General features: G+C 43.1%; 1 protein-coding gene across 3 annotated transcripts; it reads right to left on the bottom strand.

Annotated features, from left to right (window-relative positions):
* Positions 1–267: 267 nt before the first annotated feature.
* Positions 268–15,809, bottom strand: CDV3 (CDV3 homolog). Of its 3 annotated transcripts, none has more exons than XM_032182944.1 (5): positions 15,420–15,809; positions 13,961–14,040; positions 11,691–11,827; positions 10,546–10,708; positions 268–3,058 (listed from the first exon to the last, which is right to left on the bottom strand). In XM_032182944.1, exons 1-5 carry the CDS (start codon positions 15,660–15,662, stop codon positions 3,034–3,036), a joined length of 648 nt encoding a protein of 215 aa, XP_032038835.1. In that variant the 5' UTR covers positions 15,663–15,809; the 3' UTR covers positions 268–3,033. The 3 variants fall into 3 exon arrangements, with proteins under 3 accessions (XP_032038835.1, XP_032038834.1, XP_032038836.1); XM_032182943.1 differs by lacking the exon at positions 268–3,058 and adding an exon at positions 6,747–9,490; XM_032182945.1 differs by lacking the exon at positions 268–3,058 and adding an exon at positions 6,747–9,061.
* Between the last annotated feature and the right edge of the window lie 4,252 nt (positions 15,810–20,061).

The raw sequence follows: 20,061 nt of genomic DNA, 5'->3' as shown, positions 1-20,061 counted from the left end.
GAGTGCTGCTATCCCCATTTTATGCCCCCTACCCCTCCACTTTAGGTAAGCTTTAGAGATGACCAGGAGCTCCCCAGACACACATGCACACACACGCAGGGCTTTTGAGCACTCTCAGTTCTCCAGGCACTTGTTCAGCACAGGTGGTGAGGCAAAAAGGGCAGTGAAGGGTCTTGGGGGAAAGCAGGCAGAAGGCAGCCCTTCTGTACCCAGCACTAAGTGCTTAGATTTGCTGAAATGATGAGTGAACACAAACTGAGACAAAGGTGGAGGTATAAATTCAGTTGCTGCTGTTAAGATAAATTTATTTTCTTCAGCTTTCTTCACAGGAAACATCACAAAAGTGCTTTACAGAGTTTGATACCATTACTCTAACATGGGACAAAAAGACAACAGGTGTGTGCACTGCACAATTAGAAGTTGTCATATGCAGAAGCCATGATAGGTAAACCAGGGTAAAAAAATCTACTGACAAAAAATATATATATATAGTTCAGGTTTTGAACTTAAATTATGACTATAAAGATATAATTATATAAATATACAGGCATCATTAGGTTCCTGTGATAACTGTGGGAGACCACACAGTGATTCTCAGAAATAGATCCCGTTGTACTCCACTTTGCTGACGCGGTTCCTGCTGTGCTGAACGGGCTCCCGGCCAACCCTTTTCCCAGCTAGACAGCATCCTTCTTTCTTTTGTACTCTACCGTAATCATTCCAAGGGCTTTATCTTCAGTCCTTCAGGTCAGCTCTGGTGCTGAGGCATTCTGGTACATCGCTGAATGCAAATTCAGTTCCCTATTTGTTCATTTATTGGTGCGTCTTCTTTCCTGCTCTTCACTCATCTCTTTATTAAAAAACAAAAACCCTAGAGGCTAGACCATGCCGATTGCTATTCAACTCAGGCAGTTCTCTTTGAGCTGACAGGCTACCAGTCCTGCGCCCCTATTCCTTCTCGTTGATCATGGTAGAACAGTTGGGCTGTGCTACTCCTTTCATTTTGCTGTGTTCTATTAGATTGAGGTTCTCACAGAGCCTTGGATGATCTAGATTTAAATTCCTCAGCACTCAAGGACATCCCACTTACGTGCTAAGCATTTTACAACAGATGCAGAGCTGCAGGGGTGGTGCTAGAGCCCTGACTGAAGGAATAGAGCCTGATCCAGACTCATGAGTTCTTGCTTGCAGAACTGCTTTCTAAATAGATGGTGAGTAATTCAAAGCACCTGGCTAGAGCTCCTTGGCATGGCAGCACAGCTAAATTAAAAAAAAAAAAAGGGGGGGGGGAATATTACAGTGGAAAAAAAGGTTAAATGTCAAATACTTGAGAGATTTTTGCTGTGCTCTGAGTTGCAGGAAAAGGAATAGCGGAGCCAATTACATAGAAACAGTCATGCCAGCTTACAGAGGCAGTTCGCCTTCTACCTAACTGCCAGGTTAAGGACACAGTGCAGTCAGAGAACCAGCCATGCGGGGGGTGCTGACTGGTCAGTAGGTCACACACAGGGCTCTGGTCTGTGGTAGCAGCACAGCTAAGTCTTTTCAGATGCGTAGAAAAAGGTACAAAGTACTACATTCTGACACAGGGTATTGCTACATCTGTTCTACCTCTGCTCTCAGAGGGGTTGGAAAAAAACACACAACTTCACCTCCAATTTGTAAACTTGATAAACCCCCAGCAGCCACAATCATTTTTGGCAATCCTAGTAAGCACTACAGATTGAACACCTAACCTACAATTTATTTGAAAGCAAAATCCAAGGTACAATCCTCTCAGAGCTTGTTAATAGCAGAAAGCAGCTGTTTTGTATGATAGTCCGATACTGAGACAACACAGCTGGTAAGAGGTAGGCTGTACATCCTAACAGGCTTGAGTCCTCTGTTACACCACCTCTGCCGTATTCACAAATCTAGCAGTACTGGTAAACGCTGTCAGTACTTAAAGACTTAGCATTATTTACAGCTGGATGATCTTTAAAGTACATGATGAGAATGTAAAGAGATGAAACAAACCACAAAGACTAAGCCTGCCCCCCAGTGTTGCTGCACTGCCTTCATCTCAACTATCTAATTTGATAATTCAGCGTCCAGTTTGATATTACAGCAGGTTATGTTGTATCAGGCGTGCTGGAGCCCTTTTGATTGCTGGCCAGAGCAAATAAGACATTTTGCTTCAACTCTGCCAGGAACAAAGAGTAACCCAGAAATTTAAAACAAGTCTGCATTAGGGCTTTTTCTCTCTTGTGCTTGATTCTGGCTGCTGTATCTAGACTTTAGAACTTCATTTGAGATTTCACTTAATGAAACTCATCTCCAGTGACAGAAATAAGGAATAACTCCACTGAAACCAATAAAATTGGATCTCCCAGAGCCTAGCTTATATGCACTTTAGCTGCTTGTCATTGCATTTGTTCTCTTTTTATCAGCCTGTTTTTATGGTTTGAATCATTTTGTTATTGTTGTACATATTCTGAAAGAGATACAGAATAAGTTACTTGTTTTAGTTAAAAGAAAAACATGACAACATTTTAACTAACAGTTTTCTGTTGGCATATTATTTGAACTAAAGCAGACAGTTATAACTTGATGGCTTCAATGCTGTAACAACTGAGCTAGAAAGAAATGCAATACAGAAGATAGACAAGAAACAAAACAGAAAAGGTCAGAGTGAGTAGAAGTTAGTGTGCCATGCTAGTTACTGGTAAGAAGAGTGAATTATATACATGAAACCGAAGACTTCAGCATATAGGGTGGCAAAATCCAATGCCCATAGAAAATTAGTAAGTTTGTCAGCAGTAGGGAAGATGGTGATTGCCGGGATAAGCTAACTCTGTAAACTCGGCAAATAGTGGCAAATGGATGTCAACAGGAAAAAAAAAACAAACAAACAAGGCAATGAATACTGGAAAGGCTTTAAACCACTCATACATGCTCTGGTGGATTCTGAATTAGTTGTGATCTTTCAAGGGGACGATCTAGGCATCACCATGGACAGCTTGATGAAGACATCTGCTCAATGTGTAGTTGCAGTCAAGAAAGCGAATAAGATGTTAGGCTGTATTAAAGACAGAACAATATGGAAAAATATTACAGCATATATTTCTCTTAGAGGGTCTCAGTGAATATTTGCTGTTTCATCAGCACCTTAAAAGAAGTGACACGTTAGAAAAATACAGGGAGAAATGTGATCAGAGGCTTGTAGAAGCAGCCCTTCGTTACTGGAAAGACAGTAAGAACAAGGTAGTTTATTTGTAAAGGGAGAAAAAAAAGCAGATGATAAACATCTTAGAAATAGTTCTCCTACCCACCATGTAACAGGACATTTCTTGAAGTCATTTTAAACCTGCTACCAGTCTGTTGATCTCATTGCTACAAGAAAAATACCACTCATCATCATCGTAAGTATGCCAAAAAGTCCCCTATGTTCTTCTTTAATGTTCATTATTCTGCTAGTTGAGCATTTCCTCTGAAGGAACTGCAATATTTCATTGAAAGTTAACAGTAACCATTTCTGACAGAGAATTGTCATGTCTGATACACATTAACAACTATCCTAGAGATGCTGTGATGATAAAAACATCAGTTAGAGGAAATAGCTGCTGGGCCTCATCTCTCTGGCCAGTGCCCGCCAGAGCTCTGGTTCGTCTGCACGCACACCGCCTTCGTGTTCTCTGCTTCCTCACAGAGGCCCACTGTAAGTGCTGAGCATTGAACCTTGAAATCACCAGCAACAGCCAGCAAGGGCATGTTCATAAAAGTTACTTCTTCATGTTCCTCCTACTGCAGTTAACTGCTTAACCAGCAAACAGTAAGCAGAGTAAGCTTCTCTTCCGCATCCATGTTCCTTCCTCTCCTCCCTTCCCAGCTCTCCCTGTGCTCACTCCCCCCAGCTCTATCTGATGAACATTTCCTTCCCCCCAGCTCTTCTGAACACTTCTGTATCTTACTGCTTCACAGAAACCTCAAGAGTAACTATTTCCTTGTGTTTTTCCTTCCCTTCACCTTCTTCTTCCACAGCCTGCCTTACTATCAGATTTTAACAGTTTTGAAGGGAAGTTTATTCTCTCCCTCACGTTTATTTTGTATTTGCATGCTACTCCACAAGACAAACAGTAGAAAGAACGTGTGTTTATATGCAGACAGAGGAAGAAAACTACTGCTACACAATACCTCTCAGTATCCTGACAACTATATACTTTGATGAGTGAACATCTCATTCACATCACTTGAACAAACTTTAAAACAGCCACATTATAAGAGATGGCTGTGAGCAGTTTACTTATCATGGGGTTTGCAAAATTCAATATTAATTGAGATGTATTCCATGTATGAACAAAAAACATTATGCTAATACACCATGTAGTTAAGCAAAGAGAGGAAACAGAGTGCTCAGCCTGAACAATGCCCTTGCCCATACAAATTAAACATCTAATTACTAATACTTGACTAGCACATATATTACACTCTGTAGAAATAAGTTCTTCCCACAGTAGCATTAGGGTACCATATCAAAAGCTAATGTAAAGTCATTTTTATACAGATTTTAGTCCTTCTGTATCACTTTCCACCAGCACCAGCCTCACAACACCTGAGGTTTGTTTCTTTTTTGGTACACGTGGGGAAACTGAGGCAAAGTGAAACTGAATTACTCAGTTAGCAGCAGCTCAGGGGAAAAGCAATGGTCAAATCCCACTCTTGGCCTTACACTATTGCTACAGAACATGCTTGCTTCTTATCACTGTATGCGGTGAGAACGTTTTTCATTCTAGTTTTCCAGATGCACTTTTCCTGATGTTCCATTAACGCTGTGGTGCTTTTTTAATATTAAAGCTTCACTAACCTTGCTATATGAATACGTATTCTAAGCAACTGTATGTCAACCCATGATATACATACCATTAGAAGATGCTTCACAAAAAAGGTAACGTCTTCGTAGCAATTTACATCAGTGTCTCAGGTTTTTACCATCCAAAAATAGAAAAAAGTTTTCTTCAATATGAAGCAACTTATTTCCTAACAAGACTGTTGAATTATCTTGGAAGTTGTGCTTTCTTGGTTCTCTGTCTAGACAACTGGTTGGACAGCTTTGTGTCAACGCAACACCCCCCCACCCCCTCTCCAGGCACACTTTAAAAAAGGGAAAAAAAGAGGATACTTTCCCCAACTACTGAACTTCAAATGCTTCTGCTGATCTGAAGTTGGATGGATCGGTCACATCTGAAAGTAGTCCTGACCTCTGCAGCACATTTCCTCTTACTATCTCACCCTATACATTAAATACTGCTGCTTAGCAAAAACCCTTCCTATTCCTTCTCATTTCCCCCCACCCCCCTTGTTATATTTGATTGCTTTCCACTTTTTTTTTTTTTTTAAAAAAAAGATTTTATTTTGCTTCCAACAGAACACAGTGAAACTACACCTGGTACTTCAGCAGTCAAGCTAGATACATGACAGTTATAACTTAGCCAAAACAGAAAACAAACTGAGGAGTCTGTCTTTTCCCACCTGCTACAGCTTGTAAGTTCTTAGCTTGTCTGTATTCAAATTAACTTTTAGTTTTTCCTGAACAACTTTTTGTTGAATATCCTGCCCTCTTTTACTTCTTTCCACATCTGAAAGCAACATGCAGGTTTAAAACTGCTCAAGCAGGGTAGCAGGGTTAATTTTTATTTATTTTATATATATATATATAATTATTGCAAAAGCCCAGAGAAGCAAACTCCAAGATGTGCAGCCTTACCAAATTTTGTATGGTTTCCTTGACTTAAACAGCATACATGTCTCAGCAGTGTTGTGGCGAATGGTTTCAAAAGCCAACAGATGCAGTCAAACACCAAAAAAAACCACACGCTAGTTCCTATGATGCCCTAACACAATTTGTACCTTTAGTAGCTCATCTACTCCTAAGTAGAAGAGAGTTACCTTAGTAATGACTGGTAAAGCTAGCTACAAAGAAAACTGAAGCAGGAGAGGGTCCCTTCTGCTCGTCAATCCCTTCATTTGCAGCTAAGATGAAGCCCAGCACAATTACACCAGTGAGGGGGGTGGGTAGGGGCAACAACAAAAATTTCTCCCCTACATTTCTCATGAGCTCAAGTAAATACATATGCCAGGTTCCTACAGCAGACACTGGGAAGTCCAACTGTTTCAAAATTGCTTAGTTCAACATTTTAAACACGAAATACTGCAACACCAAGAACCACAAATGCAAACTGTTCCTTTCCCAGTCAGTACTGGACACTTTATGTTCTAGCAAGTTGCTAATTTGATGGCCTTGGTAAGTTACAGAGTCTGTGGTTTTATTTTAAGCCAGAAAAAGTACTACTGAACCCTTGAGGTGGAAATTAATAACCCACCATAAAAATGTTACAGGTTACAGAGCTCCTGAGGCAGCATACAGGTACGTTCCACTGACTGGTATGGAGAAGCTCACATCTACTACTGACAATCCTTCATTTATAGCACGAGCCTTCAACAAGCACTTTGGAGGAATGGAATTGGCATTCTTTGCATGCCTCAGATGAACGCAACAAACAGAAAGTTGGACTTCTGAGTCCCAAAAACATACTGAGCTTCCAAAGAATACCAATTTTCAACATTTCCGGCATACAGAACAATTAATTGTTACATGGAAAACACTGACAAGAGGTGTTTTGATAGCTGCTGGCAGTGATTTTAACACAAGAAACGCTTCAAAATAGCCTAACATTCCATACTGTGGAAAACTGCTGTGTTTTTTTTTCTTTTTTTTTTTCCTTCGTGCCCTCCAGAAAGAAACTGGAATGATATGCTTAAGCAAAGACCCCCAAAATAACCCCTCTAGTTGTCAGTAGCAGATGGACTCCTCAGAGACTGCTGTACAGCAGTGACCAGACCTTGCCATTCTTCAGTTCAGCGGAGCTACAGTAAGTGAAAAGCAAATCAAAACTTCATTCACGTTCAGTTCAGTCTCAAACAGTCCAATGGTGGCAGCAAGACACTGACAGGTAGCACACTCTACTTCTATGTATAGAAACCTATTAACATGCACTGCTGCACACTGTTAGCCACAGTCCACCTGACTATAGTAACACTGACTACCACCCACTCCACGGCCTGTCCCGTAAGAGACCCAAATACACTGCATTTGCTCAGCTGTCGCAGGCCCAGAAGCTAGTACTAAAGGCAAAGATTCATTAGACTCCAGGATCCATGTATATTTTCCATTTTATTTGATTTTAAGCTGTTACAGGATTTTCTTGAACTGCCAGAAGTCATGCCCCAAAACCTCAAAGACAGTAAAATGGACAGTCTCATCTACCCGTCATACAGTAGACTAGGACTTGATTCACATGTACTGGTGATTTCGATTGCTTTAGAGCATCGGGACAAGGTTTCACATCTCTACCACATCAAGCGACATGTCCATTTACCATGAATTCCACAGAAACTTTTAGTGACACATCAACAGTTTCGCTGGCAACAATCTATTTTCAAGGAAGATACATGGCTAAGAGCTCAAGGTATCGGTACCAGCCTTTCAGTGGGGTTTTGGTTCCAAACGCAGCCTCCAACTAGAAATAGTCTTTTGAGCCCTCTGTTTAATAGCAGCTTCTAGCAAAAGTTTTAAAGACTTAATTCCACAAGGGCAAGGCCAGTTTTAGTTTGTGCACAGAAGAACCAGGTGAAACCCCACCCCAAAGTCAACAGCAAAATTCCCCTTGGCCTCAGAGAAGTAGATTTAAAGCAAGTCAGCAGTTAATCAAAAGGAACCAACTATGCAATTCCAGCACTATCCTCATCTGCAAATGCACAGTACTCTCACACAAGTAAGCGAGTTTTGTTTTGTTCCCTTGTTTCTCTTGCCATTGGCAACTCATAGATGTTGGGTCTTTTTTTTTTTTTTTTTGGCATTTACTCAGTAATCTCAACACTGGACCATGCCACTAATTGTACTTCATTTTCCTTCTGGCATAAGAAAAGAAAAACAGTTACAGCAGGACACTTTGAGCACTTGTCAGGTTTTGTTCACTGAATCAAAGTTAGGGGTAATGTCCTATATTTTTAGTGTACCAGTGCCATTTTGCCTACTTCCATTAAATTAAGTCAGAAATTACAACAACATCGTAGGGAGGTCACTGCCTTCCATTATTACACAACTTCCTGACTTGAATAAACACCATTTACGAGTTTCACTTGGAGGATTTCTGCCTCAAAAAGCCTGCAGGCTTCACCAAAGCAGCCAAACAAATAAGGCTTACCAAGCTTTAGTTATCCCTCTGTATACAAAGTTGTTTTGGTTATCAAGCAACCATTGCCCTTCAACAGATAAATACCCATTCTTAACGGAGAAGGGTTTTTTTAAAATCTGGTATTACTACTGCCATGTATCTTACATTTTTAAGACAACAAAATCCGATGACTGTATTTGGATTCTGGATACTTCGGTGTCAAATCAAAACTCTAAGTTTTAGTGCCTTAGGGTCAAAAAGACAAACTTCATGACAAAAATAAAAACAAACAGCCCTATTTCACTATAATATTGTTATTTAAATATACTGCAATTTGATACCAGAAACAAGGAAGGCATTTTTTTTTTTTTTGGAAAATAGAAAAATGCTTAAACAGGTAACTGTGAAAATGTCTAATGCAAACAGACTGTTCAAATCCATCATTCCTCAAATCTGATACTGAATGAGTTTTAATTTGTTTTGCAATTACTTCAGTACAGCTATCTAAAAAGGTAAACAAACTACAGCTCTGTGTTATACTTGGATAGTATGAGTGGTATGGTATGCTCCAGAAGTCTTTAGTAGGCTATGGCTACACGTGACAGGATTCCTCAGAAGGGGAACAGAATAGGTTTTTCATTAAGGTCACTTAAATCTTTGTTATAGCAAATTGGAACCAAATGGCTGACTTCTGCAGGATTTCTGACAGGAATCCAGTAGAGCTGGTTTCAAGTTTCAGATGGCCACTAAAACAGCTGTAACCTTCTCTTCCAGAAGTTGTGATCCACATGGTGTCCACAATGAGTGCAGCAAGTCTGAGGTAGTCAACCTTTACGAAGGCTCAGTATCTGAACATAAAAAGATTTTCAAATGACCACTGGCTGTAGGTATCTTTCTGAGCATTAAAGAACACTGATGACTCTTGTTCAATCATTTACATTAATTTGCCCCATATCCAATGGAGATGTTGTAACATTACGCTTCCATAGTGCAGGAGAACCAATCAGTTACGCCAAAGTAGTCTGCACTTGCTGCAGCAGATCCAGCAGAAATAAGGTGGCATGTTCATCATAGCCGTTAGCTGTAGTTTAGTTACCTTAGTAGAAGGGTTACCAAAAAAGCATTCCTTAATTGTAATGTGTATGCAGCTCTACTGATCCCCAAGCACAGCATACTGGTTGTCTAGCTGAAGTTTAAGTGCCTGGTTTTTTGAGACCTCATCCCTACCTCTAGTTTTGTGTTTTACTACTTCAAAGCTCTTCTCCATTTCTTTATCCCTACGGGAAAATAAATGTAATCAGTAAATATCTTATCTCTAGCTTGTGATTTGTGAATTTCTATTAGATTTCCCCCCCATCCCAACAAAAAAACATTACACTATGAACATAAAACACCAAGGCCTAGAGCTTTAACAGAATAACCAAACATTCCCAAGCAAATCTTGTACAGCCTGTTCTCTAGAATCAAGCTCATCTTCCAGTACAGTTCCGATTACATTCTAAGTCTCAATACTGACATTCTCAAAGGTAAATTTAAAGTGCATTTATGAAGGATAAGTTTTAGAAAACAGATGTTCATTCACTTTCTGGAACACACAAGTTTTCACCGTAGCCCAATTTGTACCATTACAGCCCTAACGCAATGACAGTATGTCTTACTTGCCAAGTAGACAAAGCCACACCAAAAATAGATGGAAACAAAGCTTCAGTGAGGCTGTATTATTCAATATCGCATCGAGAAATCAAAAAACACCAAGTGAAGTAGGTATTGGGCTAGTTTTCTCATTTATGGGAAGATCAGGACTCAAAAGCAGGGTGAGACTCAAGTCTTCAGCACCACAAATGCTTCAGCAAAGTTGGGAGGCTCATTCTAAACCACAGCTCAGACAGCACGTTTACAAATTTGCATTTGTATTAAACCCCATTCCTCTAGTTAAGTTACCTTCGCATCTCTGATGAGAAGGAACTGCATTCAAGACATCCTACTCATTTCTACTGGCAGGTAATAACAAAGAGCCTCACCATGGCTAGTATGTAGCAGAACCAGATGCTGTCAAGAGCAGAAATTCTACTTAGAGAAATCCCCCAGCAAGCCAATTAGGTAACTGGCAGTCCTGCTTGGCTCTGTCCTGTAAAAGTTATTTCATGGGAAGCCCTTCCTATAGTTGGAAATTACAGTTAAGACCTTTCCCATCTCTTTGCCAAACAGAGACTAAATTCTTGGTTCGATCTTTCCTCTGTGGAAAGATTGTTCCAGGGATTAAGCCCAAAAATAAGAACTTTAAGACGGCAGTTTAAATAAGTCTCCTAGGGAACTAATGGCATGTACTTACTTTCGACTGTCTACAAGCTTGGCAGTGGACTGCAGCGATGGAAACTGCGTATCGCTATAGATTTCAGGTGGTCCTTGCTGTGCTCTCCGTGGCCTGCCGCCCTCCCTGGCGCCAGGCGGCCTGTATACACCGCCAGTTTGAACTGGTTCAGGGGGTTCTGTAACTGGTTGGAAGAACAACATTTAGGCAACAGAGTTAAGTTTGCATTCATCCCTAAAACCACCAATTGACCAAAAAAGAGAAAAACTTACAAGTGTGTTTTTACGCATCTTAAAGCTCTAATATTTTGGACAAGGCAAGAAACGAGGTGTCACCAATTTAACCCGTCCTTAGTAGCCTAAATAAAATGAGGCTCTAGTGCACTACCTTACAAAGCTCAGGGTACCAAAACCACTGAGGACTTCCTTTATCTTTTTCGCAATCTATTAGCAGCTTGTATTTAAAACTTGAGTTCTAAAAATATAATTATGTATTTGCCAAGTCTCATTCACAGCACTTCTGCATATTCTGAAGAGAATAGTCAAGTAGTTCATATTTAGAGTAACGATCTACAATGAACTAACACAGTAACTTTACTACCTTGCCTGTACAAACAAAAAAACACAGCAGCCCACTTTTTAATGAATTTCTAAGTGGAAGAGAATAGTCTGAACTCGGAATCATGGCGAAGTAGTTTCTCTCCACAGAGACTAAGAATTATATTTAATCAAAACTCAAGTCCTTTCCCAATAAGAGAATTCATTTTGCAATGTCATGTTCTGCATACCCTAGAATTGATTTGAAAAGAAAAACCCAGTATGCTACTAATCATTGAGCCTTACTCAGGAACTGACATATGAAACGTCAGATATTGGCTGAACACCCACTTATTGTCAAAGCAATATTTTTAGATCAACAGAAACGCTTCCAACTGATTTCTTGCAAATTGCAAAGTAGACGGATTTCATTTAAAAATGGGATGCTTTCCACCCCCGCCAACCTGAAATTAAAAAACAACCTCCATTCATGCTTATTGTGCTTAAGTGACAGCATTACCAATTAAGCTCCTCAGAACCCTGCACAGGAATAGGAACTGCTCCTTGCTCTCAACCTTCTGAGCAGCTTAATTCTGATCAGTAAAATCAACAACTCTGAGGTAAATTTACCAATTGGTTCAACAACAGGTGCCGGCGCAGGAGCTGACTTGTTCCAAGGCCCAGATGATCTATCTACACCACCACCGGTTTCCTCCCAGTTGTCACCAGGTTCTTCTCTTTTTTCACTTTCATCCTCTTCTTTTTCACTATGAAAGAGAATTTATTTTTTACAAATAGAGGTTTAAGACTCAACACGGATTACACAATCACCATAGACAAGATTTCATGGCTACTGTATCAAAGATTTAACCAGACTATGTTAGTCCTGTGACGGCTGTGCTAGTACTTCCGCCAGAACAGTTTTTGGTACAGAGCTACACAACTTGACAATTGATAAGGGGGAAAAAAAAAAAAAGTAAATTTTAAAGAAAAAAGACAAGTCCAAAATGTACTAAGTGACCAAATACAGTGATTTATTATTTTGAGCTTTAAGACTTTTTACTAGTGTGATAGACAGGCATTTAAGAAGTGTGCTGAGATGACAACAGAAAGCAGGGAAGGGCTCCAAGTCCAGCTTCCATGAAATACTGGTCAGGTGGAAGGAACTGTGAAAAAATAGTGGCAGAATACCAATGCTGAGGTCCTTTTCCTTATAACCACAGGCAACTGGAAAACACTATTACCCAAATGCATGTAAAATCTTGGTTGGTTTATGCTTTTTTTTTTTTTTTTTTTTAAAAAAAAAAGTGGCCAACCCAAAAAACAGAGACTAGAATATCCTTTTTTTTTTTTTTCCCCAATAAATCCTATGCAAAAGCCTGACAATATATTCTATTCAGACTATTTTGTTTTGCACAGAAATAGCCAGAAACTCAAAATAACGTGCTAGACCAAACTACTACAAAAAGCTGCATGGTATAACGGGACATACATGAAGGGTGAGGCTGTTTAAAAAAAGACACCAATCTGAACAGCAAAGCGTGAATACAGAAGAACTTTATAACACACCAAATCCTACTAATCAAGAAGAGAGAGGCTTTCTGTAAAAGCAGTAATCAGAGAACAGTCAAAAATGCTTAACACTTCTGAATATTAAATGGCCTTTCAGTGTTTGGCCACATTCAACAAAACCCATAAATGGGACCAAGGGCCCAAATGCTTCTCTGTCCTATCTGAAACTACAGCCAAAAGCAGATGCCTACAGACCAGCAAGAACAGAGTAAGCATATACAACATTCTCCCCCCTCAAATTACTCTGTGTTTTGTTTTCAGCTTAAAGTTCTCCTGAGATGGACAACTAAGAACCTCCGGTGTTTTTTTTTCCTCCATTTGCTTGTCCAACCTCCCCCTGAATCCACAAACTGAGCAGTTCCAAAATGCTGTGACAAAGTCCCACGTGCCTGAAAATATGCCACAGCATCAAAAGTATTCAGAACACTGCTTTTGTCTGGAAAGCCACAGTACTCGCTTTTCAGTCCACCAGTGCCAGCAGCCAGGGAAGCAGCAGCCCCACTTGTTACTTGTCCTTTCGGACACGTCACTGGCTGCTGTGACACTCTGATGGCACGGCGAGCTGGTGGACCAGAAACGTGTAAGTGGCCTAAGAGGACCAGCTGTCTTCAAAGAGGAAAAAAAAACTCAAGAACTACATAGAACAGTGCATGCCTGAGGCCTCCTCAAATGGTGAGGATAACATCTATTACACTGGTTACAGGTAAAATGATTTTAACATTGCATAGATTATCAATACCTGGACAAGAATTATGTGACAGTTCTGGCCTGAAACTAAGGTCATTAATACTTTTTTCCAGCTTGAAGAAACCGTTTTTTTAACCAGAATAGACTTAAGTAGACTTAAATTAGACCAGACTACAGGAAAAGTCTAATGGAAAAGTAAGCAAAGAATCTTGGATAACATACACAAACGCAGTCCTGTGGGGTCTTGTCACAGAACCCTGGTTTTACTAAATATGTTCTTGAAAAAAAAAAAAAAAAAAAAAAAAAATGCAAGAGTTGACGAATTCACCACAGATGGAGTCAGATATCCTTACATCAGTCAAGTGATTCAAGGGGAATTACTATCCTGCATTTCTCTCAGAGAAAGTCCCATTTTGCACTCTTTAAAGAAGGGAATTTTAAGCATTCATAAGAGAAATTGTGAATCCCAACCAAAATATAGAACCAAAACAAAGTGATAGGTAACCTAAGCTACCCCACAGCAAGTGTGGTTCTACACTAGCAGGAATAGATCTCTGCTTCACTGGACTCCATAGAGGAAAAAAGTTTTTAGAAATATGAAATGACTACCCCAGGGGGAAGAAAAGGGGAGAAAAAAGTACCTTATTTGCATGGACTGAACTCTAAGACCACTATAATCAATTTCTTCCTTTTGCTCAAACTCCTTCCAGTCATCCTCTTCCTGTAAGAAGAGAAAAATGTAAGTTACCACCTTTATACCATAAGATGAAGAACATAAGCAAGATAAGACAAAGAAAACTAATGGTGAAGGCACAGCTCCGTGGCAGATCAATCCGTGTGCACCACTGCCAACAGGGAAAGAGATCCCACTCCCTCCTCCCTTAACTTACTGTATGCCATCTACGATGCACTGGGGAGATGATTCTAACTCACTAGAACAGCTACAAAACGCCTCAGCAGAAAAAAGGCATTCAAGTGAAAGAAAACCAAATCAGCCCAGTAAAAAAAAGCCAGAGGAAAGTCAAGGCACAGCACAAAGTAGGGAACAGGACCGTGCAGTCGAGAGCAGTGAAATGCAAGGGCAAGACCTCTCCCTTTTACTGTGCTTTTATAACAGCCTGAACGCACATGAAGCTTTGGGTTTAATTTTCCATCACCTATTTCTTAGGAGCCAAACAATAAATACTTGGGATAGCCTGCAGTAGATTTGTGACAAAGATTAATATCAGTACATTCAAGTTTTCACCTTCACAGTCACACTTACAGCCTCTTTATTTTAAATAGTGTTTCTCTGAAAAAATACTAGTATAAAAGCAAGTGTCAGAACTACGGCAATTTTACTATAGAAAGATAGCAGAATACCAGTCTTTAGAGAGAACTTGCTCGAGGTTTCAAGACAGGAGTTTGGTTAAACATTTGGGGAAAGAGACCCACCTAAGCGAGCCAATTTTGTCCTGCTCGATCAGCAGATTGCGGTGCTATTACAGTAGGCCAGAAGCAGACCAGAACAGATAAGCAGCCCTCCCATGCTCCTCGTCACAGGCTTAACACACAGCCTAATTAGAAGGTTACGCGCTTCCTATGCTGCATTACTTGAAATACGAAGACCTGGCAAGCAGGGCCTGCCGATGGCTTAGCCTCCTTCCTGCCGAGCAGCTGGGAGCACAGCTTGTTAAAGAACACCGGCCTAGGCCCTTGTACGCTATCAACCTCGAACAGAGGAGCCGTGACCTGCTTTAAAGCACCAGCTGACGCAGGAAGGGCCCTCCCGTAACGGCGCTGCCTGCTGAGGGGTCGGCCTTTTTTTTTTTTTTTTTTTTTTTTTTTTTTTTTTAAGAGCCTCCAAGACGGTTTGGGTTTCCTCCACCCTCATCTCCATGGAAACACCGCCGTCTCCACATTAACGCACCTCTCGCATTTAACGACTTATACTCCTAAAATAGGAGGCCCTGCCAAAAAAAAACGCCGTTCCCCCCCCCAGCCTCCCCAACCGCCCGCATGGCCGGGGCGGCGCCGCTCCCGGGGCTGCCCCCTGCCGGCAGGAAGGCGCCGGCGCCCCGGGGCCGCGGCCGGAGGGAGCCGCGACCCTTCCCCCGGTACCTTGCTCTTGGCCGAGCCGCCGGCGGCGCCCGAGGAGGCGGCGTTGGAGCCGCCGCCGCCGCCCCCGTCAGCCGGGCGGGGCCCTTGGGCCGCCGCGGCCGCCCCGGCGGCGTTGTGCGAGGCGGCGGCGCCAGAGGAAGAAGCGGCGGCGGCGGCGGCGGCCCGGCTGCTGCGCTCCTTCCGCTTCTTCTTGTCCCGCTTGGCGAAGAAGTCGTCCAGGCTCCGCTCCTCCGTCTCCGCCATGGTGGTGGTGGTAGCGGCGGCGGCGCCGGCCCTGAGGGATCGTTGAGGGGGCTCCGGGGCCCGCTAACGGCTGCCCAACGGCCGCTAACGGCTGCCCGGCGCGAGGAGGCCGCCGCCGCGCCTCACGCCGCCGCCGCCGCCGCCGCTTGACACGGCCCGAAAGGGAGGGGCGGGGCCTCCGCGGCCTGACGCGCCCCTCGGCCAATCAGCGGCCGCGCAGGGAGCAGCCGCCAGCCACTCACGAGCCCCCGCCGGGCCGAGGCGGGCCGGCGGCGGCCACGTGGGGAACGCGTGGCGGGCGGGCGCGGCCGCGGATTGGACGAGGAGGGACCCTGGAGGGGGGGGGGAGGAGGGGGAGAAGGAAAGGGGTGCGCGTGCGCACTGCGGGCGCGCCCGGCGGCCGTTGGGCCTCGCGCGGCGACCGTTGGCCGCTTCCCGCCGCGGGGCAACGGCTCCGCCTCGGGACCCCCGGGGAACGGGCGCCGTGAGGGGGCTGCGGCTGTGAGGGAAAAGCTGCCCGGGCTGAGCCGTAACGGCACGGAGCGCTGAGCGCGGTGGCTCGCCCTGCTGGTCAGCCCTCCGGAGGAGACAGCCCGGCTGCCGAGGTGTGAGCCCTGACGGAAACTGCCCGTCAAGCAGCCGTAGGTGTGTGTGGTAATGGCGTGAAAATGAAAATATCCGGGCTTACCTGGAGGCGTTTTATGCTTTGTGATGTTTTATCTTAAAAATATATGTACGTGTATCTTAACATAAATGAAAATTTATCATGAAAATGTATGTATGTGTATATTAACGTATAAATGAAAACCGTTTCTAAGCTTCGAGGCGTGTTGGACAGTCTCTGTAATCCGTGTCTCTGAAAATACTATCACTTAACATTTGCCATCCATAATCCTCAGCTCGTTTGAAAAAACATGCCGGTGTCACCGTCATGCCACAGAAAGGCGTCAGGCACTCCGTGTCTTTCCCTCTGTTTTGCAGTCAGAACTGAATCACCAAAGTCAAGTGTTCCAGACGGAGAGGTTTGTTACAGTCCTCTTCATGTCTCTGTCGTGCTGTGCTCTCCCTACGTTTTTCTATTGCCACTGACATCCTGTGCTCCCAGGGGATTTGATCCCACACAGAGCAGGCCCTGACAACTAAGCTGCGAGCGTGACAGTTCATCCAGTAACACAGAACGCTGTGTGATCAATGACACTTTCTATTTCACAGTAAGCATCATTACCTAAGGGAGAACAAATTCCGTAGCCGTCCCATTTTCTCTGCTTCCTTACGTGCTCCTGGATTTTCGCCCTCATCAGCCGATAGGATGGGGTCACGTGGAAGGGTGGCACCGGGCAGCTCAGTGCCAGACACCCCCTGTGCTGAGACGCTGCCTTCCCTTGTGTTAGTGCCACGGTCCTGCCCGGGAAGCTCACACACAGCTCTGCGCTGCACCACGCTGTGACTCGCAGGCTCAGCTCCAAAAACAAAATGCAACCAAGCAGATAATTTGTGCCCCTCAGGTTTTGTAGTGGGTAAGCTAATAATGACCACTAAGTGCAGTGCTGGGTCTGATTCTGAGATACACTTTTTGAGTTTCAGCAGCTGGTAAAATATTTTCGTTGTGTTATTGTGGGTAATCTCTGCTATCAGGCTGAAGAACGTGAACCTGATGTCTTTTCGCTGCTTTTAGCGGCTGCGTCACTTGTCCCTCGCAAACACAATACTGTAAGGCTGGAGTGACCGACTCTGGATTAGAAACTTAATACCTGCCAGGAGCAGAGCACCAGGAAAAAATTCAGCTGTTAAATCTGGAACAGACCCAACGGAAACCATGGAAAATATCAGCAATGATTTAGGCCTCTGAAGGCTTAGATGCAGATTTAAAGACATGTCTCAGTTGGCACTGTAAAGGAAGCATTAGCTATGCAGTTATGCCTGGATTTTCCTCCCACCTCTAGCTTTATTTTTATGCAAAATCGTGAAAATGTGCTGATGCGCAGAATTTGTAGCTCTCGGTGAATGCATTGCATTAGCTTATATGGTCAAGATTGTTGCTGCATTATATGCTAGAGCCATAAAAACGGTCGTTGTGGCTATTGTTTCTTTTTCTTTTCCTCTCTCAAATCCAGCAATCCTCTATATCTGAGCAGAGGACGTTTGGCTGAAGACTGGCTTGTGGGCACTGGCTGGCAGAAGCAATGCTTGTGATGCGGGGACTCTGTGCAGCGTGGCAGTGACAGCAGCATGAGCTCAGCAGGCAGGTTCGTACCGCACGGTGTAGCCCTGCCCGGAGTGACCAGCCCTCAGCGAGGCGCGGTGCTTTGAGCGCCTCTGCTCGGGTGCAGGTTTACCCCGAGGACTTTGTCTCTCTCCTGCCCCACATTCGCAGTGTGTAATGCAGCGTGCACGTCATGGTGTACAGAGGTGCTTGAACTCCTCTTGTCTCCGTGCTGGGGCTGTGATGCTGCTCCCTGCACATCGTGGTGCATTTTATAAAGCCTGAGGAATGAAATACTACTGCACGTGGGGGAGGTGCCACAGCAGTCACTGCTTGTGTGGAGAAACTGCAGAATGGAAAGGCAAAGTGGGTTGTGGGTGATGATTGCGAAACCTGGGCAAGAGTTAGGAGCAGACTTCCTTCCAGTCATCCAGTGTTTTGTCGTACAACATCTTCTTTCTAGTGAATTATTTCCATCCTGTGAAATGAAGGTGATAGCCCTGCAAACTGCTTTGGCATTTGCAGATCATAAGCAGAATGCTTGGTAACACTTGGGCAGGCTAAGGAAATGGGAGAAGCTGCCCTTAGGAAAAGTGCAGCTGCTGTGCAGGGCAGCTTGGAGAAGGAATCAGGCAGAGTCCTCGCCACAGCATGGGCCCTGGTTGTCTTTAGGAGCTTAACCTTCACGTCAGCATTGTGCTGCTAAGAGTTTGCTGTAATTTAAGACCTTTACAGCTGGAAGGGGGTTGTGTTATGTCCATTTCTCCACCAGTAGTTGCCATCTGAAAGCATTCTGTGGTGGCAACACTGCGTGGTGTGGAAGTGTTAAATTTTACACAGTGCCAGCTTGAAGTCACCCTAAAATAATCTTTGAAACATAGGATCAATAATAATAATACTTATGCTAAGATGTAAACACGAGGATCATAGGCTAGAGTACCAAATCCTGGCTGGTGTGGTATGTCCCTACTTAGTACCACGTGTGAAATGAAGTGTGGGCTAGCCCAAATAGCCCAAATCTCGGAGAAACTGCTCTCTTGTATGACAAGGATGAGGGAACGTCATGCTTCACTGACATCAACACATAACTATTCCTAGACACACCCAGTTAACAGCAACCCAAGGATCGGTGCCATCGCACCTTTTGTACAACTCTTCCTGTGTATTTTCTATCATCATCGCTATTCTTGATGGATTCACAAAATGGTAAGTTCTGCACACATATGGAGGAAAGTGTTATTGCTGCTCTGAGGAGCCTGCGACCATAAGAGGAAAAAGGAGTTTGCCATTATCTGGCTTTTGGGTTGCTGTTCGTTAATCTCTTAATCTTTTTTTTTTTTTTTTTTTTTTAATAAAAATCTTTCAGGTAGTATATGCCAAAAAGGGCTTTTTTTTTTTTTTTTTTTTTCCCCAAAATTGAGAAATTATTTGTCAAATAACTGCATGAGGAAGGACTTCCCATGTGTGGGGAAGTGGGCAAAGGAAGGTATGAAACTTGCATGCTGCTTCCTCTTACTCACTGGTGGAGCAAGTGTAGTGGATTTGGAGTGTATTTGATGTTATCGGTCATTACAACTAAACAGCTTTGTTATCTAATGTTTCATTAAAGATTACAATATCTTCAGCGTGTCTCCTGTGCTATATGCCGTAATGTTCTCTACCATATCCCATTTCTCAGTAGTCTTTGAATCCAGTTAATAAACATTTTATCCCCTTTTTTAACTGTCCCTACTGTCAAATCCCAATCCAACAAACACAGTGGGTGTTGAAAGGATGTGACCTAGGCAGCAGACAGAACTGCTGTCGCTCTCCTTCACCTTCAGCTTTTCCAAAAGTTTAGTCTAGAGTTAAAATATATTTACTGAGTGCTGCTAGGGTGCTTGCATTACTGCTTTTGCTGGCGTATGTATTGCAAAATTAATTGCATCAAGTTGATGTCATTTAACTGCTTTAGCCTTATTTGAATTACGTTTCGCACTAATGAGCTGCTGATCTTGTGACACAGCAGAGCACTTGCCATTTGTGCCGTTTGCACAGTGGAGGAGTAGTTCAGTCTTAATGTATTTAAAGCAAAAAAAAAAGTTTACTTGCTGGAAAGTGGAGGTCCTGTGCTATTAATGTAGCTCCCCACAGCTATGATGAAAAATACTTAAAGAAAAAAAAAAGACAAACAAAAAAGCTGATATTCTTTATTTT

Source organism: Aythya fuligula, chromosome 2 (genome assembly GCF_009819795.1).
Source record: "Aythya fuligula isolate bAytFul2 chromosome 2, bAytFul2.pri, whole genome shotgun sequence".
In the NCBI taxonomy this organism is placed as follows: domain Eukaryota; kingdom Metazoa; phylum Chordata; class Aves; order Anseriformes; family Anatidae; genus Aythya; species Aythya fuligula.
The sequence above is the reverse complement of the archived record's forward strand: the minus strand, read 5'-3'. Positions and strand labels throughout refer to the sequence as shown.